The sequence below is a fragment of the Diachasmimorpha longicaudata genome, chromosome 1 (genome assembly GCF_034640455.1).
Source record: "Diachasmimorpha longicaudata isolate KC_UGA_2023 chromosome 1, iyDiaLong2, whole genome shotgun sequence".
Lineage (NCBI taxonomy): Eukaryota > Metazoa > Arthropoda > Insecta > Hymenoptera > Braconidae > Diachasmimorpha > Diachasmimorpha longicaudata.
Window position 1 is genome coordinate 14,315,537 of NC_087225.1, and position 27,331 is coordinate 14,342,867.

At 40.7% G+C, this 27,331-nt stretch overlaps 2 protein-coding genes across 6 annotated transcripts in view; one reads left to right on the forward strand and one right to left on the reverse strand.

The window, feature by feature from the left end:
* Positions 1 to 27,331, reverse strand: part of Twin (twin) — a 339,039-nt gene that overhangs the window by 109,494 nt on the left and 202,214 nt on the right. The gene's annotated exons all lie outside the window — the stretch shown is intronic.
* LOC135161041 (uncharacterized) lies at positions 10,156 to 13,125 on the forward strand. The gene is made up of 5 exons (XM_064118303.1): positions 10,156 to 10,891; positions 10,952 to 11,066; positions 11,296 to 11,422; positions 11,891 to 12,122; positions 12,612 to 13,125. The coding sequence occupies exons 1-5, from the start codon at positions 10,877 to 10,879 to the stop codon at positions 13,092 to 13,094; spliced, it is 972 nt and encodes a 323-aa protein (XP_063974373.1). The 5' UTR covers positions 10,156 to 10,876; the 3' UTR covers positions 13,095 to 13,125.

The window sequence follows — 27,331 nt, forward strand, 5'->3', positions numbered from 1 at the left end:
TTTTCAGTGTCTTACACAGGAAAATATTAAATGATTTTTCAATATGTTAACATGACAACCCAGGACCATACTGACACGAAAATAAAATTTACATTTTGACAATTCAAATGTGAAAAAATACATTTCAAGGCATAATGAAACTGTCTTGTCTGTCAAATGTCTCCTTTTCCCCTCCAAATTGGAATAATTTTGACCTTTTTTCACGTCTCAGGTACGTGCTCAGAATTTAATCACCTCCCCCAGACGTTGTAGTGAGTAAACGTGACGTTTTCACTTCATTTTTCATCCTAACCATTTCAATACATCGGTGAATCGATAAAATTCATCTCGCCGACAAACATTTTCACTACTTTATTCTCCCTTTTTTATGTTAAATTCTGCACTCACAATATTTTTCCGATTTTTCATCATACTTCCCCTGGCGTGACGTTTACGGTGATTAAACGTCAGTGTTACGTAAACCATCATCTTTTTGCTTCGTCTTAACTCAATACAACGAGAAATTGACGAGGACAATAGTTCATGTGTGCAGGGACAAGAAGCGAATATGAACGACGACGGGAGGTGAAAAAAAAAAGTGAAATAATCGAGGGAATGCAAATAGTGGGAGCTCGAGAGCGAATGACGTGAGTGTGGAAATACGATGGATAATAACTCTCAAGGCTCTCTCATCCCAATTCTCACGCGCCAGGGTTTTATATGCAATACCAAGTACAGATACTGGAGTTTGTGACGTAAGTGGATCACGAGGAGATCTGTATCGCGTCTGGAAGGCAACCTGATGGGGCGTTTGAGGTACTCAGAGCTGGCGGGCGCCTCACACCGAAGGGCACTAGGTAAAGACGAATAGGGCAGACGTGAGGAAGATCAATTCGATTGCAGATGCAACTGGGGTTTCAAAATTTTATCTTTCGTAATCAAACAAATTACGTAAAGATTTTTTAGAAATACGATGACTCATTAATTAAAAGTGTTCGCTCGGGACAAGTTTTTGGTTAAACTATTTTTTTCTTAGATGATACGGTTCAGCGTATCCATAATTGTAGTTCACTTTTCTATTTCTCTTTATTTTTCCCATGAGAAGTGAGGAAAAATGACAGTTCCAGATACAATGATAATTAATCCATACTCTCAGGCAGAATAACGGACAGACTTCAGCCATTACCTGTCCCTCGCAGTCTCCGTCTCGACTCGTACTCAAACTTCTTTTCCTCATCGCAAGACGTATATTTACTAAGTGACTTTAATTGGTCCCCAGGCTTCCACGTGAGTCTCTTCTCTCCTCTCACCCTCTGTTACAAAGTTCTTGTGCAAACGGTTACAGAAAGCGTAGGAAAGCTTCTCCGTTAACGTTGGATGGTTGAAGGCGCAATTCTCTGTGTAACTTCTGTCTCCTTAGATTCATTGAATTTCTCGATGCTGTAGATCTTGTTGGCTTGCCTGGGGTATCGGCCGATGCGAGGAGTTCCGTAAATTTTCGGTCATATTGATTGATTACAGATTCATTTTATCTTTCAAATTCATTGAGTTTATTATCGTGGAATTCCAAACTCCTTCCAACAAACATTTTCATTTAAACTAACGCATTGAAAATAGGAAATTAAACTTCGTCAAACAATCAAAATAAAAATTGCCATTTGCTTTGATTTTTAAAAATAGTTTTCAGAACAAAAATCCTCCCCCTCTCATCGAACAATACATACATCCCACCAACGTTGACCTCCCCTCCCGCCCCCTCCTCTCATCTACGGCATTTCATTCTCACCGGGGGGAGGTGGAACGTTAGATAAACCGGGTGGATACCGGGTGGACGGCATTACCGAGCGCTTTGAGAGGGACCCCCACGTGGAGGACTCCAAGTGGCAAAACGAAGACGGAAAATTGAGGAGGGACTGAGACGCTTGCTGAGTGCCGCCAACTCTTTATGACCCTTACGCGCCAGCGAGCTCTTGGATTCTCCCTTGTGATTTTTTCTCCCTCCCCTTTCCTCCCCCCTCGGCCGCCATTCTCCTTTTTTTACCTACCCTCGGCGAAAGAACTTCAACAGCGATAACGTGTTAACGAGCCGGATGTGCGTTTTATTTTTTTCTGAGAAAATAAAAGGACACGTTGATGGGAAATTAAAGTATTCCCCGTAGTAACCTCCCTCCTCCCTTCCGCCGCGTTTCGCTCTTTTACATCCTCATGTACACACACGTGGCATCAGTTTGCGTGATAAAATAAATGAAGTTGAAAAAATGCCGGAGCGAGAGAGAGGAAAATATAAGGCTAGGAAAATAAAGTGGATATTTCAACAACTTGACACCTGGGAATAGCCCGTTGTTTACCAACAACATTCGGAAAAAGAGAAAAAAATGTAATGGAAGAAATTGTTCGGTGATTTTTTCGTATTTCCCTGTCTATTAAAAATTCTATGCATCCGCGAGTGACTGCAATACTGAAAAGTAATGGTCGATGGTACGTTGGCGGGTAGCTATCCCAGGCGTGCAAGCCATCCTAGATTGCCCCTGAGAAGATAGTGGAGTTGAGTACCACGGCTATATGAGCGAGAGTGAGTTTTATTTGCTCGTATGGCCTGAGTGCACACGAATGGCCGAATTAAAAATAAAAGATATTTGGTGAGACGGGGAAGAGTAAATATGATGTTGTTTCCGCGGGCTTTCGGGATGGGGGTGGTTTTTATTCTTTGACTCAAAGTGATTTGATTACTGTGGTGGAGGTGGGTCAGGGTTTAAAAAAATCGGCGTATCTCGGAGGGAAAAAAATCGGATCCTACTAGAGGGTAACAGTTCAGTTCAATATTCGGAATGAATTTTCAAAGATGAAATCCGGTTAAATGTCACTGGAAAATAATTATAACGATAATAAGAAAAAAAACGAAAAATCAACTATAGCTGTGGAATCCCTACAAAACCGCTGCTGATAAAAATTTCCGAAAGACTTTTTCTCGTTCTCTCTCATATCAGATTTCTTCCAGTACATACAATAATATCATCAACTGAGGAAACCAATTTTTCAGTGAAAAGATATCCCCAGATATATAAAACCGGAACTGAATGATTCACATAACACAAAGGATTTCATATCTATTAATTTGAAGCACTGAAAAGAGTAAAATTGGCTCTGCCGAACTGATGTCCCTTCAATTTTCTGTCCCGACGAGATTGAAACGGGCGACGTACTCCACCAGCACGCTCCAATAATCCTCACAACACATGAGACCCCCTTTATACGTATTATCGTCGGGTAATTCACCTGCAGAGTGAAGTTGACAAAGCTAGCATGCGAGGGGTTATCCCCATTTCATCTTCCCTCTCTCTCTCCCTGCTTTCTCACTCTGTCCTTGGCCTCCTGAAATTTCACGATGTAACCCGTTCCTAATGGAGTACAATTGGCCATCTAATTCTGTGCCCATTGTTGCTCCAACCCTAGGGTTACAGAGCCTTCTACGAGGAACTCCGGGAAAATCCAGATAATGGCTGCTCGTGTCAGTGCAGATACGATATATAGACCTGTCTATTCCTCCCACTCCCCTCTTCCCCTCATCCACTTCGCTAGCTTCAACATGTGAGAATCGAGTGAAAATTCGACCATTGGAAGGCGACAAAAATACCAGAAATTTTCGGATTATTCAGAAACAGAGATGCAAAAAATTTCCCTTCGATTGTTCTACTAAACAATTACCTTCCGAACAGTTAAATTTGCCTTGCTCTCGACGCTACTCATCCGATCAAATTTCGTGCTCCACCGATGGCTAAAAGAATACAACTCCGACAAACATAAATTCTCCATTGTTCCCCCATCCCACTCTGTAACCCAGTTTGAATAAGGGAAAAAGGTCATAAAAATCGCATGAATCATATTTACGAATACAGAAGAAACTCGAACGGACACGTATATACGTTTTGCACCTCATCATGGATAAAAATATGAATATCCGCCGGTGCTTCCTCTACCCCTGGGAATTCAAAGTTTTTGTCGGAGTCGCAAAGCCGTCGGGAGTTCCCCCCTCCCGGCTCCCCGAAGACTTTTTTTCCGTTCCGCTCTTCTCCATCCATTTCTTTCACCTTCACCCAACTACTCCCATGTTTTTAGATTTTTCTTCCTGAACAACAGTAGCCATTGTTTTCCCGTATCCCAATGGACTTGTTGGATTTTTTTATTATTAGAGAAACATGGCGTTAACGCCCGAAGTGTGTCTGTGGGTCACGGCTGAATTCCCCAATTGCCGATGCCTGTCTTAATTTCGATGACTCATCGCTTCACACCCGGAGACCGGTCAGTTTGATAATCAAGCGGATCAAGGCGTGTAGACTAGATCTTTTCAAATGATTCAACAGTTCCCTCAGTGGCAATTCAGGGTCCTGCGGGCATTTAATACGCCCGTGATTCTCAATAGGACGAGAGGGGGTCCAGTGGATACATCCCTCTTCCCAGAAGACACCAGTACCACACCCTAATCATCCTGCGGGCATGAGGAATTGGAACACTCGCTTTACGACCATTTTGTGTCAGAGGGGATAAAAAAATTAAGAGCGACGTGTGGAGAGGTAAATTGGGAGACATTTCCGGAGATACCCTGAAGGTGTTACACTGATAGAAGAGTTTGGTTGGTGTTAACGAGGTTCAGTAACAGCTACCGAATTGAGCTGTCGAATTAGAAGGAAAAAATATTTGCTAATGACTAGGGGAGATATATTCAATAAAAATTATACTCTTGAGGAAATTTTGATGACGTTTCCGAATAAATCACTGAAAATTCGCGAAAGCCCGGAGATCGACTGAATAAGAAAGTCTGATCCATTGACCCCTTGACACACATCGCCAACTGTCTCCAACGGAAAACAAAATAATTGCCCAGCAGTTTTGTTCCTCTCCTTCATCCCAACGATCCTGCATTAACCCGGGGATAAAAATAATTGCTCGCGTGCAATTCGAGTGAACGAGCAACGTTAATTTACGGTCACGGAATGAGGGATAAAATTAGATAAAATCCAACCGGTTGAATTCAATTTGAGAGAACCCTCACAAGTCTCTCCACATCGTCCTCCCGGTTATTGTTATTATTGTATTCTCTTAGTTCCCCTGCATCGTACGTTCCTCTTTTCGTTTCACTTTTTTTCGAGGATCGCGAGACTGCACGCGACTCTACGTGCTTGTTTTACGGCCAGCGAGAGAGACTACGAGGAGGGGCCCTGGGCTGGCCTCGACCGGCCAACTGACCCACATTAACATCAAAGACATAGTCATGTTACATTCGACAAATTTATCATTCCTTTTGCAAAAACTTTCGCTTGAAGGACACTAATGTGTGTGGATCAGGTTCCGTAACTTTCTTCGGAGGGGTGGGAGGTGTGAATGCGATATTAAGTCTTACTTATACGGAAGGAATATAAATTTTTCTCACTGCGCCCAGAGTGAAGTGTGTCCAGTAAAAATTCTGGAAAATCCAGTAATTTCCAATAAGAAATCATTTTCCGCTGATTTTTGTAGAAGTGGGAGGGAATAAATATGAAGCTTTGAGTGAATTCTCCGCTTCACCATCGAGCAATTTATAAAATTGTCACGTAGTGTTTCCCGGAGAAGTGAAAATTTCTGATTTTGTGTAACTCTAATGGCGAAAAATTTTAAATGATTTTCTGTAAAATTCCTCAATCGTGGAGGAAAAATTACCGAACGACAATTCGTACAATTTCAGTTCCGACCTACATTTTTTTATTGAATTTCACGGTGCTCGGAAATGACGTTTCGATGTGTCATTTTCACCGTTTCGTTTCTGGCGATTTTGATCGAATTTTTTTCTCCGTGTGTGAGAACATAGTTATCTTCACAATTTTGTTTGTGACAGCAGGAGCTCTGCACCACTTCTCCATTTTTCCTTTCGAATGAAAGCCTAACGATGGTTCAAATCTAATTTTTGATTTTTTTCTACATAGCGCACCGTTATAACCGTAATTATTAATTTGATATCGTCGGCTTGTGTCATAGATAAAAATCATCAGTGGCGGCGCGAGACAACCGGTTTTTTTTTTAAGGCGACACAGTTCTACTTAAACCGTCGCGTATTCTCGGGGTAAAGGAGGCTAGAGGAGAGCCTAGACAATTTCCGGTCATCAGACACCAAGCACGCCAATCTGTGTCACGGTGAGATGATCAAAGCGCGACGGCCAGACGAACCAAGAGCGTAAGAGCAACTCCACTTAATGAATTTTTCTTCGCTCATATTCGGGATTTTTTATTGGTGTTTATTTTCACTTCGGGCTTGAGAATTTTTTTATAATCAGAGTACGGCATCTCGGACTGAACGTGGGCATGCGGTTGCTGTCGCAGCCTGACCCTGGCCATCATCGCGAGCATGAATAAGTGTGCCGAGAGGATAAAAAAATAACGTCGAGGGATATAGTGAAAACAAAAGGAAATAACGTACCGCTACCCGAGCGTAACCGACGCCGTGACACTCGCAATCAGGGTCTAATCACTGAGTTGCATCGAACTCTTTCGTTTTGCTTATTCCGCACGGTACAAATTGTCCCCGGGGAACAATGGGGAGCTGTGTTATCGGGATAGTTGAGTCATCCAACAGTGGGTATTTCATTCCTTCATTCGAGGGTTTCGAGAAATGTATGGCCAATTGTGGCGAGTAAATTGGAATATTTGGAACATTATTAACTGGGAAAAGCTCTCCGGGAGGTGCGCCAGGTCAATTCTGAACTCTTCGAATTATTATCCTTTGGCGAACGTAAAAAATTAGATTTATTTGGAAAATCAGTGAAATCCTGATACTTAAAGAAAAATTGATGCCGTCTTGTGGCCAACATCTCAACAACAAAGTACCGATCCCAACCTCAAGATTGAATTTCGACGAGACGATCAGTTGCGGTCTCCATTTCCTTTGTGTTCCTGAATGAATAACGAAGGAACACAGGAGAAGGGCCCGAAGAGGGGACGCGCGATGCTTAAGGGCGAGGCCGTTTAACCAGACGATTGTAAACCCCGACCGCACAAGTACAAGTACAAACCGACGATGCATAATAACTCTCGCAAGGGGTAGATCGTTTATCTCCGTGGCACACCAATAACAGATACGATTGTCGTTTTATCTCAAATGGCGGGAGGGTCGATAGCTCTAATTCTTTTTCATTGTACGGGTCCATTTGAGAGTCATTTTGTTCCATACCATTCTAGAGAGTATAATCGAATTCTGGAGCATTGGCAAAGAATTTTTGAAAAGCAGTAAAAAACCGACAATTGTCCAGCTTAGTACAATTGTTTATTTAAATAGTCCAGTATTCACATTGCACTCACTTGTATTGATTTTCGCAGAATAAGTGATTAAAAAAATTGTTTGAATGATAGAGCTCCTGGTCTGTGACAAAAATAATAAAATTGATTCGAGTTGGGAAAAAATAAAATTAACGAAAAATGTGTAAACATGCTTTACACCGTAAATTTTAATACAAAGTTTTCCGTGCAGTTGCAAAACGATAAAATTTCATGTTTTGATCGGTGATAGCGCCAGTACCTACTATTCCAATTTAACAAAGTTGTTCCCCAATATACGTAACATAATTTCACATGCAAACGTAAAAGGCCGAACGAAAATACAATCGCGTGTCGCTGCAAAATGAAAATGCGAATATCAACGGACAGCAAAACCCACGTGTGGCCCACCCTCCCCCCGTACTCGGCGATTCCCCGCTATTTGCGTTGACCGATCTACTTAAAATGCCTTGTTAACCCCCTCCCTTACTCACGCAACCCTTTCTATACACGAGTCGATGAACTTTCCCAGCTGTTTACCATAATACCCGTAAGACCGCACGCGACGTCTACCTACGGATCCATTTTCATTATAGCGGATGGTTTAAATTGCTTAATGTGAAAGAGAAAAGACCGAGGGAAAGGGAAAAAAGCGGTCTCTTCCAAATTGAAAAAAATTAAGTACGTCTGGAGACCAAGCGCGGGCTATTTGAATAACTTCTCTCACGAGGGCGAAGAAGAAATTTAATGAAGAGGAACGAGGAAATCTTTTATGTATGCCTCTTCGGATCGATTCATTTTTTGGGAAATTGTGCGAGCACATAATTTTATTTATTTCACAGGAATGGGCATTTTTATATTTCATTCTGGACAATTGAAAATTCAGGAATATATTCATTATTCTAACAACATTTGTTGCGTGCCAATACCCAAAATCAGTATTTTTCATTTATTTATGTCTAGACGCGTCTTGGGACATAAAAATCAAAAGAAAGGTCTTCTAATTTTATAGAGCTATTTAGCCATAAATTCTCCATTAACCAAAATTTTCCCATTCCCGACAATTTTTGCTCTTTCCAACAAGGGATTATTTTTTCGCCCGACCATCGGTCCACTCTCTCTCTTAATGATTATTGACAGCAATTGTCCTAATCCTAAATTCACCGATCCCTTCTGCCTACTCCCTCTTCCCCTTCCACCTTGCATTTTTCTACTGCCAAATTGTACATGAAATATTCACTCAGTCGAGAATAAACAGTGAGTGAGAGCACATTGTAATTCAATCCCCAATGTATCCGGTATTTTATTCAATATAACGCATTCTAACCAAACGTTTAACTTTCTTTCCTATCCTCGTCAAAACAAATGGTACAAAGAACCGAATCGGCGTACCACGTTTCTAAATAAATTAATTTTGCATCAGCAAACCAGCCAAATTTAGAACTTGGCTGAAATTAATTTTGATTATTAATTTGTGAAGAAACAACATTCTTACATCATCTTCCCAAATCCATTCCCGCTCTCCATAATCAAAAAATGCCTTATTATTGACCTCAACATGGAACTAAAAACTTCTTGAAATTAAAAAAACGACTGACGCAAAACAAATTATCCTTTTTAATTCCCGAATGACATTGCAACCTTCGCTCTCAACGTAGAAACGGAAAAAAATCTCTCAATTCGAGAATCATTCTCCGAAGGACAAATTCCCTTAATTACATCCGAAAAAACCAAACAAAGCGTCAAATACTCGATTAGGCGCTCCAGGATGGAAACTTTCCCTGCGAGCACTAGCCAAGGTGAGCGTGCGGCTGAATTTGGTGATCGCCGTCATTATCCAGTCGCTTTTTTCGTCCCCCCATCGATTTTCAAGTAAATGATTGAAAAACGGGGGTGAGAGGGACCGCCGGGGCTAAGTAGTTCTTGCGCGGATGCACGTATTACAGTTCCGCTTTTTACCGAGTGTCTGTAGGCGCGTCGCACAAAGAAAACAACACTCCGCGGCCTCAGCCGAGCATGAGGCAGACGGGTTAACGGTATTGCCCTTCTCCTTTCCACCCCTTCCCCGTCCCTCGCCCACCTTTTGCCCCCTTCTTTGGTATTACAAGCCGACCCGATTTCCTGACCCACTGTGTGTGTGTTGCAAATACCATTAGCTTCTTGCACCGGATGCGTAACTCGAGCATCTTCCCTGATGAAAAAAATCCAATGATGGAGTCGGAAATTAATTCATCGGCATGAATTTATGATCTAATGGATAATTAATACATCGTTGGAACTAATCGGATGAAATTGTACGTACGCAATTGACGTGATTGTACATTAATTTTCTTTAATCGAGGGAATTGATGATGAGATATAAATAATAGAGTGAAATGGGTTGGAATTTTCAGGTACGAATGCGGGAAATATTGCGTGATTGATTTGTATGGATTTTGAGTTGATTTTTTTATTTATACAGGAAGAATTTGCCTTCAAAAACCCGTAAAATTAATCGGCACATTTAAAAAATCTGGAAAAAAAAATTCGTGATGAAAAACACCCGGGTAATATTCTGTCTACATCTCAATTAAATTCCAATCACTCCCTAATTGACAACTCCATAGGATGTTGACTCACGAAAAGGTACAGACAAGAGTTAAACAGTTGCAGGGTTATTTATGTTACTCAGTGAGTGATTTTTGCAGCATCGCAAAGGAGTAATTTATGTTTTTTGAGGAAAGGGGGAGGGTTCACGGTTTTTAACTAGTCGGAGTACACAGCCAATGCGACACATCTGGACTCGCACAAATAAACAAGCCTGGAGTTTCTAATTGCGTTCCGCAAAGTTAAATATGTGCTAATTACAGCTTTCTATGAAATGTTAAATGTAATTGCGTTTTTTTTTCGCTTGCACAGGCGTTCACCGAGTTACAGAGGTGAAAAGTTGTTTCTTTTCACGGCTCGTTTGATTATTTATTGAAGAGAAGTAATAAGAGAGGGAGCACTTGGCATTCTGTATTCCTTTGTGCTTATAATTCAATGCATCATAAATAATTGATCCGCTTTCCAAGTCGTTTGGAATACGCACGAAATTGAGTGGTGAATATTTAAGTGTTTGCATGCCTCCAGTCTGATTCACCTTACATAACGCCTAGCTATCGTGTCTGTAATTATACGGGAGAATTCATTGTTGATGAGGCGCATTCGGAGAATTGGGAGCCGGCAAATTTCAATAAATGTCACATTTGCTATTCTCGGATGTCTTTCGTGGAGGTGTCATGAGATGGATGCGTTTGAGAAATTCCGTTCTGAATTTAAACTGGATCTACGAAGTCAAATGGGGAGTAAAACGCTAAATGATCAAGTTGCATCCAAAAAAAAATATTCGGAAATATATTTAGATCTGCCAATGGCATCCAAAAAAACCTGAACCCGTGAATTTTAAAGAATTATGTAAAGTTATGATTAACTCTTTAATTTTACAACTGATCAGTGAATCGATATTTTACTGAGTCCCGTAGCTGAGTTCACGTTCGTGAAAACACGTTTATGTTCAATATCATATGTAATCATTTTGAAAATCAAAATTTCAGTGATGACTGCGGTTAAAATTGATTCATAAATTGAGAACAAAATGGGGAAGTCGAAGGTAACGACATAATTAGCGTAACTAATAGGTAGATTGATCATCTTAATCATTCATTTGTAGCAACGTCAATGTAACCTGAAAAAATTATGTAGCCCCCTGATGAGGTCTCGCTCGCGGCAAAAGTCACCGGCCCGTCCGAAGAGACCCCCGTCGCGAACGATATTTTCGACGAAAGGTTGGTCCAATAGTACATGACAACGAAATAAGAAAAACCGGGTATCGATGAAAAAATGGAAAAAAGGGAGATAAAATTGCCACTGACCATCGGTCGGACAGTGGCATCGGATGACCAGATTAAAGCGATAAATCTATTTCCCCGGTTTCCGGGGGCCAATGCAATAAAGCTAGCCTCGACGATATATTTCTCTGTTCACTCTTTCCTCCCTTCACCCCTTGGTTCACAGTCGAAACGTGGAGGTCCCACGGTGAGAAGGCGTACTGTCCCATTTGCAAGAAGCCAGTAGTTCCGGTTGTATTGGAAAAACGTAGGAGAATCACCAGCTCGGGTTTTGCCGCCATTTGTCTTCTGGGGTAAATCGTTATTACGATTTTCATGGGCAAGGTAGGAGGGTGGGGTAGAACGGAGGAAATTTCAGGTGACTGTTCGTTATTTTACAAGTGCTATTTTTTGATCGTCATAATTTTTTCGGTTTACGATTTTTTGTTCGAGGATCAAGAGAAAAATGTTTGGATGAGTCTAGGAGAGATGGACACATTATGAACCTGAAATTTTCTAGTTTCTATCGATTTCACAGGAAGAGAGAATTGTTTGAAATTTTGTTAAAAAAATCGCTAATTATTCTCCGCATTTCCAATTTTAATTTTCTTGCAAAATGACGTATGAAATTCATATGAATTTCTAGACGTTCGTCTTTGTCTTCCGCCCATACCCAATCTCCCCTGACTGTCCCAATTCTGTCCTCCCTGTTTCTCCGACACAATGACATTTGATTGAGCCATCATCGGAAGGCATGGCTAAACCCTTTGATGCTGTTTCAGTTGCTGGCCATTGTGCGCCTTGTTACCATTGAAGGGTGATACTAGCTCACTGCAAACGCGCTGTCCCATCTGCGGCTACGAGTATCGCTCCCTCGATCATGTCAAGGTGATCTCACCATCAAAGGCCTCATCAACATCGACACTATCAAATTCCCGAGACAAGTCCCACTGTCTTCCGAATACACCAGGGAAAATTCATTCCCGGGGAGCAGTGGAGTTACGTGACAAGCAGGTTAGTGAATAACCAAAATATACCTCATCACAACTTAACACACCTGTACACGTGTAGCCGAGAACATATCGGCTGTGGTAACAGCGTTTATGAGATGGGTCTTGGAAGGTATTGTCGTTATTACACGTACATAATATGCATATAGTACACTCTGACGCTGCACTTGAGCGAGTGCGCTGGGTGGAATATGTATTGGATAAACCGAGTGAATTCTCTCCTCCTCTCGTCCCTCCGGTTTTCTCTCGATATTCAACTTTGTATGGTAAATGTATAACCTGACACGGTTGTTCCGCGTTGCGATCGTATCTCGGGAGGTCCCTCTCTTCTTCGCTAACGATACTATCGAATACAAATCGCATATGAATTTATAAACATTTGTGGAGGTGAATACCAATCATTTTGTCATTTTTTTTCTTGCATTTTTTATGATTTTTTCCCTCCCAGATCTCCCTAGAATTCAAACAATATTCCTAACAAAATATGTTACAGGGAATGAAGAGAATGAAGTTGATGGAAATTGATGGTAAAAGAAGTAAAACGATGGACAGTGCATCGGTTCAAACCCATCTAGCAGTTGAGAGAATTGATCACACTCAGCCATCTGATGGATGTGAATGTCACGAATCGGCTGACATCAGTGAAAAACTCTCGTCCTATCGACTTGTGGAGCAGTTCGAGTACTACAGGCATCAGCATAATGCGTTGAAATTACCACAATGTGGATTTCTTCATCACAGGTGTAATCCACGACCCTGCGCAACTCATCACACCAACCTACCAATGATTACGATGAGTCATGATGGAGTGAGGGGAGCCAACGTCGTGATCTATGACACTAAAAATTGCAACGAATCCACTTGTAATGGGGATGAAGCGTGTAATCGTCTCGATTGGACAGACAATGACTGTGGGATTTCTTGGCCTGATGAGGGGACGTGTTGTCTGGAAAGACTGGAGGGTGGTGAGGATTAAAAAATTGAGGGGAGGTGCATTTCTTCTGGAGTTTTTGCCATTGAAAAATAAATTAATTTCTCCATGAGGAGTTTGATAATTTAGTTTTTGAGAAATTCTTCATTCAACTGCCCTAAAATTTCTGAGGGCTCCCTAGATAAGCCTCAGAACATCAAAAACCCCAATGATTATTCCGGACTCCGGACAATTGTTTGGTTGGAGATCAGTCGCTGGAGCCAGCTTCCGATATTTTCACTCCATGACTGAGCAATTAAGAGCCAGTCGTCCCCTTCTTCCCCCAATACCTAATCACGATTTCCCTCTCCCCCTGCTGTCGATGTGTCTGAAATTTATCAGACACATCGACAGTAGTGGGTGCTGTCGAAGCTTAGCGACCCGGAGTGCCGACTCGTCGCGACAACAGGGCACGTAAGAGGCATAAAATGATGAAAGCAATCTCGGCGCTGATCTCGCAATGCCCACAGTCAGAGCTAAGGTAGGAAGAGGGGGAGGAAAAGAGAGGCGCAGAGTGAGTGAGAAAATTCAAGAAGAACGAAAGTAGAAAAAGATTGTAAAAGGGGAAGCGCAAAGGGAAGAAATAGTGTTGGAGGGCTATGATGGTGGTGGCGTGGGCAACGTGGCTTCGACCTACCGTGGGATCGGCGGTTTCTCTCAACCTACCGCGGGCTCGATTGGGTGGCGCAAAAATAAGAAGTAAACGAGAGTTAGAGGGAGGGGAGGGCGAGGGAAAACAGAAGTGAAAAAAGCCGGCTGGAATTTTTTTTTGAAAAATGAGAGGAGAAAGGACGAGGGTAACAGAGGGAAATGAACAAAGGGACACCTTGCGGGAGACAATGTGCGAATGTCGGTTCACAGGTCCGTTGGTATGAGTGTTTATAAGAATATTCAGTGTGATTAGCATTGCTAAGCCGGCGAGTCACTCGCGGTGTACTTGGTTGGTATAATGCAGAGCTAAATGTCAGATGGCAACAATATTTCAGTGGGAAAAGCGGTTTCATTGCGAGCGGGCAGGGTTAGTCCAGCTACAATCAGTACTATCCTCGGCGGGTTTACGAGAATTCACGAGGGGAAGTCCCTTCTAGAGGGTTCTCTTTATTTGTTAAAATAATTTAAAACGCCTCATTTTTGGTACGAAAATAATACTTTTCTAGTTATATTTCTTTCTAGTTGAAATCGAAATGATTAATCAATCAATTTATTTAATTTTACCTAATAAATTGAGGATAAATTAAACAATCTTACAATGAGTCTCCATAAAAATTTCAAATACCATAATTCCAGTGCTGAAACAATTGTTTTATTCATAATTGAAAAATAGGAGGAAAGTTGGAAAAAATGACTGTAAAATAATTTTCCATGTTTGAATGGGTGTTTTTAGAGTTCGAGGAAGCCCCGAAGCGGAAGACAAGCCCGAAGGGCCTTGAGGCTCTCACGGGTGGGCATTGCCACGCGGCATAAGAATTCGCTGATCGATATTCTGGAATTATTAAACCACAACGAACCACAGGGTCGTTTATTAATTTTATGCTGCATTTCTTTTCCCCTGGAATCCATTCTTCCTCGGTCGAGAATGCGGCAGTCTGAGGGGGATAATCGAGCCCACAAAATTCATTAACCGGAAAATCAGACTGTTTAATGGAATAGGCTGGCTTGAAAGTGGCGGGAAAATAACGGTAATGGAGTAGAATGAAAATGAAGGAACGGAAGAATCCGTCGCGCTCGTAAATACAGACAGTCTTCTTGATGAATGATATCGGTGGATTTTGTGCTTCACGGGGGCGGCCCACGTGAGCGCAGTGAATTGTTTATTTTTTTATGGGGATTGGAAATATTGTTGTCCAATTGGTGGCTTAAAGTGCCGGAATTTAGAAAAATTAAAGTAATAGCTGCATTTTAGTTCGCACTGCTATGAATTTGAATTTAATTTGAGATAGAATAGTTCGAAACAATTATTTTAGAAAATAAGGACAAAATACTTTTTTTTATACCGATAATCTTGAATTATTTTGAAGTCGAGCATAAGCTTGGCAAAACAGATGGCTGACAGAAAATCGTTGATCCAGGCCCGCAATCCAAGCCATTCGTAAATTCCCTAAGCGAGAATAACCCCTGAATTTCCAAAGCCTTTTGAGCTCAAAGTTACTCTTATCCTGGCAAAAAACCTCAAAATATTAATCGGGCCGTGAATTTTCGAACGGGTGCAACTCCTAAAAGTATTTATCACTGCGTTTTGATGGCTACAACCGTGGCGCTTCCAAATAAACACCAAAGTGGATTCAGCGGGGAGCACAGAGATCAACAGGATTTTTACATTTCAGACCTTTGTGGCAATTTTCCATTTGTGCTTCAGTGAACATACGCCTTCAGGCTCTTTCAAATTACCCAGAGTGCCTCCTCTAGTTAATTCCCTAAACTCCCACGCGCTCATACGAGGCCAGTCCCGCAAAATTAATTAAAGAGATTTCAATTTTCCGCAGATGAACGGAAAAATAAATGTTTCAATTTTTCAAAAATCAAAATATCATTAAAAAATTTTCTAGTGAGAAAGTTGAAGTTAAATGATAATTGTCAAATGGCAATTGTTATTTTCCGTTTTTCAGGCGGTATTATTTTTAATCGGATATTCGATTTTTTTTCTGTGCTACAGCATCTCTCGTGGGAGATGGGATGCATTCGCCCGATGGAGCGTGAAAGGAAGGCACGTACGTCGGGGGAAATTACACGCGTTAAGTGTGGAACGGTAAGTGGTAACTTACGATAGCACTATCGAGGGCTCCCCCGAGGCAACGCGTTAACCACACGCGCATATCCATACAAAGGTGGAAATATCGTGCCACAGAATTGTTCTCAGCTATTTCTTCCTACCTCGCATTAACTCTCCCAGAGACTCTGACATCTGTCTCTACTCTTAACTTGATACTGTCGTTGGTAATGAGTCAGAGCTCCCCCGCACGGTTTAATTATAAAACCGAGCGGTGCGACGTGCGGCCCTCAAGCAACACTGTCGCCTATTCTCTTGTTACTCTACGTGCATTCATTTTTGACGGCTGACTTAACGGCTGGAATGCTGCATTACGAGAAAATTCACTTTTGCGTTTGTTGAAGAAGTTGATTGAATTTTATGAAAATTATAATTGGATTTTTTACGTTGAAATAAAAGCCGTGTATTTGTTGGGACGATGAAAATGGAACCGGGGGCGGGCTTTTTTCGGGCTCGTTTTTGAATAGACGCAAGCGGTTTCAATTAACTATACTGCTTAATTAAAAATTCTTTCTGTGAATTGAGAACCAATGGATGGAAATAATGAGTTACCGAGTAATTAATGAATTTCACTGCAGCCGAAATTGGCAATTGGATTATTTTTGAAATTAAGGCAAGTATTACGTTCATGTGATTAAAAAGTCAACAGCCTGTGTGGCAATACAGAGAAATGGATATTGCGAAAAATGAAATTTAGCCTTTGAATCCAACAATTCCATTCACTTCTTCTATTAAATTCATACGTAATTTCGCTATAATAAAAGCAATATTGCATTATCAACGCGGTAAGAGACATCTTGTGAAAGCTCACTCTTCTGTAAAAAAAATTTTAATGAAAAATTCATCATGTCTTCTCATTTATAAATTATTGATTGGAAAATAAGACCGGTCTAAACTCTCACGTCGTTTCAAGTCACAACTAAAATAATTTGTATTACAATATTTTCGTGAGTACAGAAAAAAATAAAAACTCTGGAATTCTCCACAAAAATAGAAGAGAAAATGAATGAAATTCTGTACAACACGATGTGAACATTTCTTAATTCGTCAGATGGTCACGTAGACCGAGAAGTACGAGTGTAAACCGCGGAACGACTCGAGCAGCCAATAAACATCTCAAGAGATAGAGAGAGGGCTTCTAAATTATTTACCATCAAGAGTTTATACAATTCCGAGTTCACCGTCTAGGCCAATTAAGGCTAGCCGTAAAATTCTCTTAAAAAGACGGTAGAAATTTCCACTCATTGTTCGCATAAAATTCCGCCAAATTTCGTGTTTCTTTCCGAGCAACATTCGTATTCTTTGCTCTAATTTGATTGACCCTTGCAGATGGTACTGACGGTAGAATCGTGAATTCGTGGGGACTCGGGAATGTTGAAACTCGACGGGAGTTTGACACACCTCATTTTCCGGATAATCGATTTTGCCGAGACGTTGGGGTCACATTTTACGTCGTATCGGGATTATATCGCACTTAACTGCGTCATATCCCCTTGGCTTCACAGCGCGGTTAGCAACCCTCTTCTCGACCAGCACCGCCTGATGTCCTAACTTCGGTAGTTTCTCGACCAATGATATTTCTGCTATTGCGAAGGACAATACCGTGGAGAGCTGTAGTTTCGTTAATCAAAAGGCTTTACTACCAATTCCTTCTATTCTCGCGGATCTCACGCACAATAATCGTAAACCTCGAGCCCTCGATATAAAGTCGAAGCGAATGGATGAGGCAGGTAGAATACCTATTGTTCGTGAGATGAAAGTAGGAGGAATCGTTAAAAGTTGTTGATGATTTTTTTTTATGGGAAACTTGTCGTTACGTTTTAGTTGCCAATTCCGCCAGGAAATTAGGAGATGAAATTTCGACAATTTTGGACAATTTTTTCTTTCCAATTGTTTGGAGATTTTTGGGGTTCAGTTCAGTTTACTTGATGTTCAATTTTTAAACGAGAAAAATTATAGTATCTTTGTTACCTGGAGTCTTGTCTCAGCGTTCTGAGTAAAGGAAATATTCAATAATTGATGGAAAAAATTAATAGACATTCGATTGTGTACGGATAACGGGCCCCAGGATCCCTCCCCCACGTGGTGTCCACAGTTCCACCGATTTATAGCCCGAGTACGACGAGGAAAGCGCATGTTTCGCATAATGCTACGAGAGATGTTGTTCATGAGAGGAGAGCCTGGGATTTGCGCGGGTTGAGGCATTCTTATTGCGTGTATGGAACACTCCTGGCACATTTGCAAGGACGCAAGAAAGCACTCTACTATACTTGAATATGTACGTCTATAAGTCAACACAGATGGCAATGCAAGTTGGGGAATTTATCTGTGGATTAGAATTTACGGTGGACCCGAGCGAAATCCTTCGTTATAATGTTGCTCTACAATGTGTGATTGCAAGAGTTAGTGCTTTTACTCCGGTTCCCATTGGGTAATCAACAGCCTCACGTGGTTAGTAACCACTACAGAGTGTGATTCCATTTATCAATTTTTTTTCCTAATCGTGACCTAACATGTAAAATAGAGCGCAATTCCATGACTACAGGGAGTTGACTTTTGTCAATCAGGGATTGATGCTCGTGCTGGGGAGGAATGCTGAAACAAAAGAATACATCGAAGAGCCCGGAAACGAGTAAATTTGCGTTGCATTTGAAACAAGAGCACTTCTGGATTTATTCCCTTTGTGGTGGGAATCAGTACGAAGAGCTGGAAATTAAAGCCACTACTTTGATGAAGCACGTCTGTCTTCCCCTGTTTGGCATCAAGACACAAAGCGCGCACGGGAGAATGAGTGATTTCGTACATAAAAAGGTTTCGCCCTCAGACCTCCTCGAGAAGCCCAGCAAAAGGTCTTTGAGTCTCCAGTGGAGCGGAAAAATTAAGCTGAAGATCATAGGAGAAGGGCTCCCCACTAAATGAGAGGATATTTTTTTTCGAATATCAAAAACATTACGTCTCCAACCACAATGGCGAAAGCATTCTCCCGGAGGGCTGTGAGAATTCAAAATGAGTGCTGCGGTGAGGCTGCCTCTGGAGTAACAGAGAGAAAGAGAATATCTTGTAATAGTTGAACCACCAGTGCTGTTAACGAATCAGTCATCCCTCCCTCCAGGCTTTCCACTATTTTCGCATGCATTATCATCATTATTCTGTGAAACAATGCACAAAACGAAAATACGCTTGAGGTTCGTTATTCTAGTTCAGTTGAAGCGCCGGAGAATCACAGAATTGCTCCGCAGCCCAATCAGAATTTTCCTCTCATTTTTTTTTCAACTCATTGTCGACTCTCCACTCGATGTTTCTCGTCGTTTGACATCTCGAGGGGTCAGTAATTAAAAGCCTGCAGCACTCGACGTCCAAGAGAAACAAAAAAAAAACGGGGAGAAACCTCCGCTGGGAGAGGGACACCACTGATGCGAGGAGATAATCCGCGATGCAAGAATCACGTTTGAATTTTTATAAACCCGGGGAAAAACTTTTCAACATGGGAAAAAAACTTTTTCAAGAAATAAATGTGAAACTTGGATGAAATGAGTTCGACGGGGGGAGGGGCACAGTGAATAGTCCAAGTTTTTTCAGTTAAGGAGATTAAAAATTGAGAGAATCCCATGGGAAATGAAAAATTTAATCTGACGAAAAGACCAGTTTTTTTGGAGTGGCTATTATGAATAAAACATACAGGGAGCATGATAGAGTGGAGAATCAACAACTTAATCGGTGTATTGTATTTGTGGGGAAGTAGCTGTGTAGGTTAATCAAAATTTTCAGAAATAGGATTTTTAATCTGAATTTTTTGATAAAATAACAATTTTATCCTGAAGAGGTAATTTTTATGAAATATTTCTGTCCATGCATTTTTCATTTTTCAGTAATCCCGACGTAAAATGGAAACAGATCGTAAAACTCTGACTATAAAGACGTCATAAATTTTTCTAATCCGAAAAACTATATTGGAGCATCAACGAACGAGTCATGAAAAATTTAATCCCCCAAAGAACCCCCTTTTTACATAAATAAAAAATACAGTAGGTGACGTACGAAGATGAAGTGAAACGTAAACAGCGTAATCTGCGAGCTTTGCCAAGTAATTTTGAATAATTCGCCGGCATTGTAGCCCCACGAAAATATGGAAGAGGAGGACGAGTCCCTTGACTACGCATCAGTCGAGGGAAATGGCTAGGTGGAGAGGGGTTTAAAAAAACATCGATGGTAGTTAGATGTTAAATTGATTTGTTGAGAATTTCCAATGCAGGTCACGACTCCGATAGAGGGATGCACGTGTGTGTGGGGTGGTATGCACAAGTGCATGGGTTTACTACACACCAGCTATCGAGGGCTGGTTCACCGCACACAAGAGGGTAAAAAATCCATATAAAATAAAAAAAGAAAAGGTAGATAACTGGAGGAGTCGGAAAACCGTGGAAAAATAACTCGACGAAGAAATGCAAAAGAAAAAATTGTGAAAATACCTTTAATGGAATTCCATACCGCGCGAACCATAACCATGGAGTTCTATGCTGAAAGTAGTTTCCTTAAAATGCGTTACGACCACAACCACAAGCTGTGCCTTTTTAATTAGAACTGCGTTAATAACAACGGTTTACGGTCCGGAAGGGGGGGAAAGACCCGCACGCGGGATAAAACTCGAAGTCACTGAGGGTTATGAGCCCCATGAACATCGACTCCCCTTTGAAAAAAAAAAGTTGAGTCGAAACGTAAAAATGGGCGAAGGGGGAGGAATGTTTCAGCGGTGTCTTGAGAATTTTTTAAGGGTTCGCATAAATTACAATGAATTACATCCGCAAAATCGTACGAATGCAGCTCTAACGTTTGTGTTATGTTTTCGAAAACGGAATTGAGAGTGAAATTTATGAGTGGTTGGTTACCATTGGCCCCTCCAGGTGCTCAATATGCCAACGGGTGGTTAAATGTGTACATGAATACGCCACCGTGTGAACCCTTTGAATACCTATTATTCTCGGGAAAACGGTGCATTAAGTTTCATCTGCATTTCAAATCGTCAGGTTTGCTCTTTCATTTTCAATTTTGTTGAGGCCGAGTTGTTTGAGTGGCTTGCAGATTCGACCTGTTGATGAGATATCCGATAATTTGTTATGAAGGTTTTTTTTTTAATTTTTCACGGTGAATTGTCAGGCGAATCCTGAAATCGTAAGAAGATGGTAATATTTTCAATCTGAGCCTCTATTTTTTCCCATCGATTCCCCCTGACTTTTGAAATTGTCCTACCATTAAAATAGACTCCCAGAAATTCGCTAATTATTCCCCAAGTTGGTAAAACGAGTGGGGAATGCTCACCAGTCCTGGTAAAAGTGGAAGCAACAGTGCATTAGCTCACGCATCAGCATTAATTACGTAGAGGTGTGCACAAAGCGATGAGCGAAACTTGGGTGGGTGGAGGGGGCCCAGAGGGGCTGGGGGTGTACCGCTGACCCACAAAGCTAATCCTCGTGTTCAGTGGTTATCACCCTCTATTTACCCCGGCAAACCCCGTTCATATGGACCCGGGAGAGGTTAAGTTCGCCAACGCGTCCGGGTAGGTACCTACTCCAAGAGGGACTGGGGAGGGTGGCAGATAGAAACAGCTAAGCAAACGTCTACCGACGCACTTGGTCTCTCTTCGTCCCTTTATGAGCGCCAATTACCGCCTCCACTAGGAATGGGGCCCGGTTGGTGTTTCACCCTCTACGTGTTCATGAAACCGTGATGGAAATGGGTGCGGGCTTCTGGTACAGTTACTGACAGCAGACTCTCAGAGAGAGAGAGCCCTTTGATGTTTTGGCATTTCAAAAAGTTACACGAGTGAAATTAACGCGAGGGGTCGACAAATGGCCGGACAAATATACGTGTGAAAACTCAATTTCAAGTAGTATAAATATAATTTCAATTTCAAAGTTTATGATTGGTAGTGAATGAGGAACAATACTTGATACGAGGGAAAATAAATGTTCTATTTGGGCTTCGGGTCCGTTGTGAGGCAAATATTCGGGATAATAATTCATTCTGAAATGTGTATTTCATGCAATCAAATCAAATATTTAATTATGCGGAAAATGGAGAATTTTTCATAATTAAATTACGGCCGAAATGGCTATTCTCATCGAAGTGGAGAGAGAGAGAGAGAGTTGAGAACATATTTGAGCAATAATTTCATTGATTAACGGTTTATATTCATCAATGTTAAAGTTAATGTGAAAAAAATTTTCACTAATGAATAATTATTATTTTACATGATTTCAAATGAATTATTCTCATGTAATTTACTTGAGAAATGAAATCATAGATAAAATAATCTATACAAAATTGAAAAAAATACCAGAGTGGGTTTCCCTTCTTCTTTGAAAGTTCTAGCTTTGTGCAATGAATATTTCAGATATCGTAGTCACGCGATGGGGGTTTTTGTGTATTCGCTAGTGTTGTTAGAGGAGTTATTTAATTGCTGTTTTTGTCTTGGGTTTATTTGAGCTCTTGGGGAGGGATTATGAGGGATGAAGTGCTCAAGGAAATTTAGGAGTTTGTTCGGAAGCTGTTGAATCATCGAGGCGCGTAAAATGGCGTGTAAACATAGTTACTCACTCTCACTCTCACTAGGCACTTCGAGAGTCAAGTGGAGAGAACGATGGGGGGATTATATTGATTTTTTCAATAGGACCTAAATGAAACAGTGGATCTCCGGTGCATATCATCTTGTTCCATAATGGTAGGGTAGAAAAGGGTCCAGAGTGAGAGAGACGCGTTCAATTTTGGGTCTTATAGGTATAATTTTTAATGGAACTATTTCGCTGTAGTCAGTAACCAGCCGAAAATATTGGCTTTGCCTGTCATCAGTGTGAATCACCATTGATCCCAACCACTTCCCACAACTCTCAAAGTCATTCTAATCTTCCTGAAATAACGACATCGTAAATTTTGCCACAAATTTCCGAGTTATACGGCTCTCAACAACTCATGCAGCAATGATAGAAAACTGCCGATGCATTGTTCCATCACAGATGAACTGATTTTTTTTTCAGCATTACGATGATCGTTATTTCCTCGAATAAACTTCTCGGTGTCAGAGCATTGTCGCACGTTATCAAGAAGAAGTATTCAAGAATAATGAAGAAAAAAGAGAATGGAGAGAAGAAGGTAGCGAAATTTCATAGACAATTCACCAGTTACTTTCAGACAACTGTCATTAAACTCGATTTAAAGAGGGAGAATTGTGAAATTCCAGATTTCACTGAATGTTCAATAAAATTTACAATTTTCCAGCAATAAAGGGACTGGAATTTCCCAACTCATGAGAATTTTCAGCCATAAATATATAATGATATTTAAACCTTACGTAATGAACGCAGAAATTTTAAACGACTTATGGAACTATTAAAATTGAACGGGTCATAAATGAAGTTATTATTTGCTCAATCACATACACGTGTGTAATATTCTGAGTAATTAGGGTACATAACTTGAAATTAACTCATGTAAAAAGGTATCAAATACATATTTTTCTACGCGGGAGAGAAAAAATGAGAAAAAACGAGGAATATCCAATCGACAGGTTTCACTCGGTAACGAGTGATAATAATGAAAAAGTACTACTACTTTATCGCATCATAAGTCTAAATTTTTCATTCAGCGATAATAATATCTGAAATGAAAGAACAGAGGGTATCCTTTTGTTGCAGCCGGTTAAAGTGCAACGTTGAGCCATAAATTCACGTTCAAATAAACACGATCGAGCGTGGCTCGCGCGAGCGCGTCTGTACAGTTATACCAATAAACGATTTGTGCAGATTCGTGCTCAGACGTGACTCCAGTTACTTATGGTATGATGATACAATCGTATAAAACCAATGAGAAGAAGGTGTAGGCTCTTATTCAGAAGTCAATTTATTCATACGATTTGAATACGGCGAAGCAAAAATGTAATAATAATTGTCGTCAATTCTCGCGGGGGGAATTATGGGGTGGATCGAAGTGAGTGAAGAAAATCACGGGAATAAGAAGAACGTTTGGTATCTAACAATTAAATGTGCATCACTTTACGAGCGATAAATCGAGGGTAAAATTGCGGCATGGCAATTTAGTCCGGAATCCCGGATACAGTATTCTAGTATTCGTGGCTTGAATTGCTTCTCAGCCAATTGCTCACTGTATCGATAAGTTTCAATTGATAAAAAACCATTAAATTAATGGAGTAAAGGGGAGAATCGATCACGGAATAGTCTCACCATTCTGCCGGGGGACTGATACTGAATTTATAGCGGTAAATTACACTGATAGAAAGGTTTCCTTACATGCGGGGCGAGAAATTGTTTGGGGGGCGGGGGGGGACTATATTGACTAATTGATTTTGATAAATAGTTTGAAATGTAAACTCTGATATAATTTTTTATTAGTTCATTTAAATTCAGATTTCTTAAGGATGACGCAATGAGTGATTCCGATCACTGAAAATATCTAAAACAGTCATTTTTCCCATCCCCATTCGTCTCCCATAAACACCGTCATTGCTCGTTGCAGGTGAGTCATTGCGTCATTGCAAGTGGGGGTTATAGGATCGATAATTTCATCGATAGTGCCTAGTCATGTCCGGCGATTTCCTACGAACGTGTCGTGGCAGCCCTCGTAGCTCATAACGGTGACCGTGGAGGAAAGCATATTAAACCAACGGGGCGAGAGGAAAGCCACGAGGGAGAGGTGAGCGCGAGTAAAGGGGGAAAGATGAAGGTGGAGGATTGCCAATGTCCGGAGTGTTCGTATGAACGGTGCCCTGTGCACATGATCCGTTGGTGTGTGCTCACAAGAGAGACAGTTATAGCCGTCGTCATCGTCAGGCCAACTAGCGCGCGTGGCAATACACTGTATACATCACTGAAAATTCTATGCGGTTCGCAATTCCCTTGTTATTTCTTCATCGATTGGAATTGAAAAAGTCTAAAAAATGTGGGATGAAAAATAAATAAAAACACCAATACTGTTGGCTCATAAACCACAGGCTTTCGATTGAAGTATCGTAACACCTCTATTTTGAAGCCTGTAGTAGCGGAAAAAAATTATTCTGAGGGGAAAAAATTAATCTTTGATTCTATCGAATCAATCGAGGTGTGAACAGGCTCCCGGATTTGTTTCCTCGGCAAAAAAATTGCTGGAATAATTCGTGATATTTTTGAAAAGAAGAAGTTCTGGGCAACAAAATTCAAGCTCCTTCGTAAGCCATAAAAAAACTCCTACAGAATAAAATAATTAGCGAAATAACGTACTCCCTCGGAAAATACTTTCAGTTATTAAAGGTAATATGCTTTCCTCCGAATATCAAAAAATAATCTTTCGTAATTTAATTAGTTTGATGAATTTTATAATGAAATTCTCTTTTCTCCCGAGTTCAAAGCTTACGATGGTTATCTCGCTGTTTGAAAACACCTTTAAAGTGACTATATCCACGCCTCACGTGCTCCAACGCCCATCCATTGCACGGTAAATTAGTACTTCAACGTTCGTACAAATAAACCACCCCCTAACACAAATATCTCTCGCTCTTTTTGCGGCATCTTCGTTACCTTTTGCATCGGGAAAATTCAGGGATATTACCGATTAGTATATGCATCACTCGGCACATGTGTGTGTTTATGTTGGCAGCGGTTTTGCGGTGTCTGCATAACAGACGCCCCGTTGAAATACCCTGCAATAGTGAAGCGTGACCTCGGCCTGCAGTTTATGACCACTCGTTAATAGCATCGCAGATATTCCGGCGTTGAGGTGTGTAATAATACAGTAATAACAGTTGGGTGGAAAAAAAATCCAATTCTCGTTACGAATAGAGTTCCAACGGTGATGGCTCGGAAGTTTTCAATGGTATCGATAAACGAGATAGCAACAGTCCGAAACATTCCTTTAAGTAGTTTGTAAAGACGCAGTTGAATCGTTCGTCGCAATAGGAGAAAAGAAATTTTTAGTTCGCCAAAAAGTGTTTAATTCGACTAAAAAATATTCGTTTAATTTCAATTTTGTTAGGAAATTAATCAAATTCTAATTTAAAAGAATTTTTCAAGAAGTTTTTCGAAAAATCACAGTTTCGAAATACCAAGTTTCCCATCAGCAACAAAAGCCGACTTCCCACAAAGGAACCAAATATCCTAATGAACCAGGTGGCTGATAAACCCCCTTCCCCGTATCTGACATGTTTCAAAGCCCCGGTGAATTGGGAAATAACACCCCGATAATAGTGTGCGACAGCACAAAACCCGTTGGAAGCGCGCCTCCACTCGTAATGAGTGGAAATGTTTCAACGATATCAAGGGCGGAGCGACAAGCAATCGGAGTGGAAGTCCATTAATGACAGATGGTGGATTCATCAATCGAAAATCAGTGGTATTTAGTGACTCCTCTCTACCGAGAGCTCAATGGCATTGGAATTCGCCGGAAATCCAACCATCGAATTCTCATTACAAAAAAAAATTCCATCCCAACATTGCTCACGAGGCAGGATTAAACTCACTAACATTATTAACAACGCTAATTAATGGATATTTTTGCAAATCATTCTGTTTTGGAATCTTGAAATATATTGATTCAAATTGAGTAATACCTTTAGTTAAAATTAATCGTTTCCATGTGATATTTTTAATTACCCCTGAATATTTTATAAATTGAGTTTTTAATAATCCCTTGCGACGCCCCATCCTCAATCCTATTGATCAGCATTCCCTGCATTAATAACAGTTTCATTTACCATCAGTTTAACAAATTAATGAGAATTTACCGGGCTATTATCACAAAATTATACATTCAAAACTAATCTCCAGTCTCATAATAAATTCCACAAAATTCCCCTTATCAATTCAATTTTTTTAATTGCACTTAAAATGCATTCAATTTAACATCACTGATAATGTAAAATAATTAAAGTATACAGAATTTACGATATTCATTATAAATTGCATATGTGATACACAGAAGCGTTGACTAAGTACGGAAGTGGACAACAAACTTGCATGGAAAAGGAATGAGGATAATTAAGATTACGCGCCGAGTTAATATCCAGGGGTGGGGAGAGGGAGGGGAGAATCATCCAACGTTAAATGGCGTTGGCTGCTGTGATCACTGGAGGTATCTAATGTGGGATTAGGTAGAAAAATTATTTGCATGGTATTTCGTTCTTGATAGTCGTATGGACTTGCGTATATACTTGAAATGAAACGACGACGAAGATTCACGATTCTCCTCTCGCACTCGCATCTTCTTTTTATCATTATCTCCCTCTCACTCGCTCTACCCCCGGTGAAGTATCAACGCGGAGAGGAACGACTGTGTACCTCTCTCGCGTGTGCATGGTTGTAAACTACACCGAGAATCAATTTAAACGAGGTAATTTATAGTTGAGAGTGCTTCTGAGGGCCCCCTCAACGACTTTGCGTATTCATATGGGTTAAATTTATGTTGTGGTATCGAGTGCACACACGAGTTATAACGC

What these genes read in the sequence shown, in the direction of transcription:
- LOC135161041 (XM_064118303.1), top strand. An exon ending in AACGATATTTTCGACGAAAG is followed by an intron (nt 11,067 to 11,295) that starts GTTGGTCCAATA and finishes CTTGGTTCACAG; the next exon opens with TCGAAACGTGGAGGTCCCAC. An exon ending in TGGAGTTACGTGACAAGCAG is followed by an intron (nt 12,123 to 12,611) that starts GTTAGTGAATAA and finishes AATATGTTACAG; the next exon opens with GGAATGAAGAGAATGAAGTT.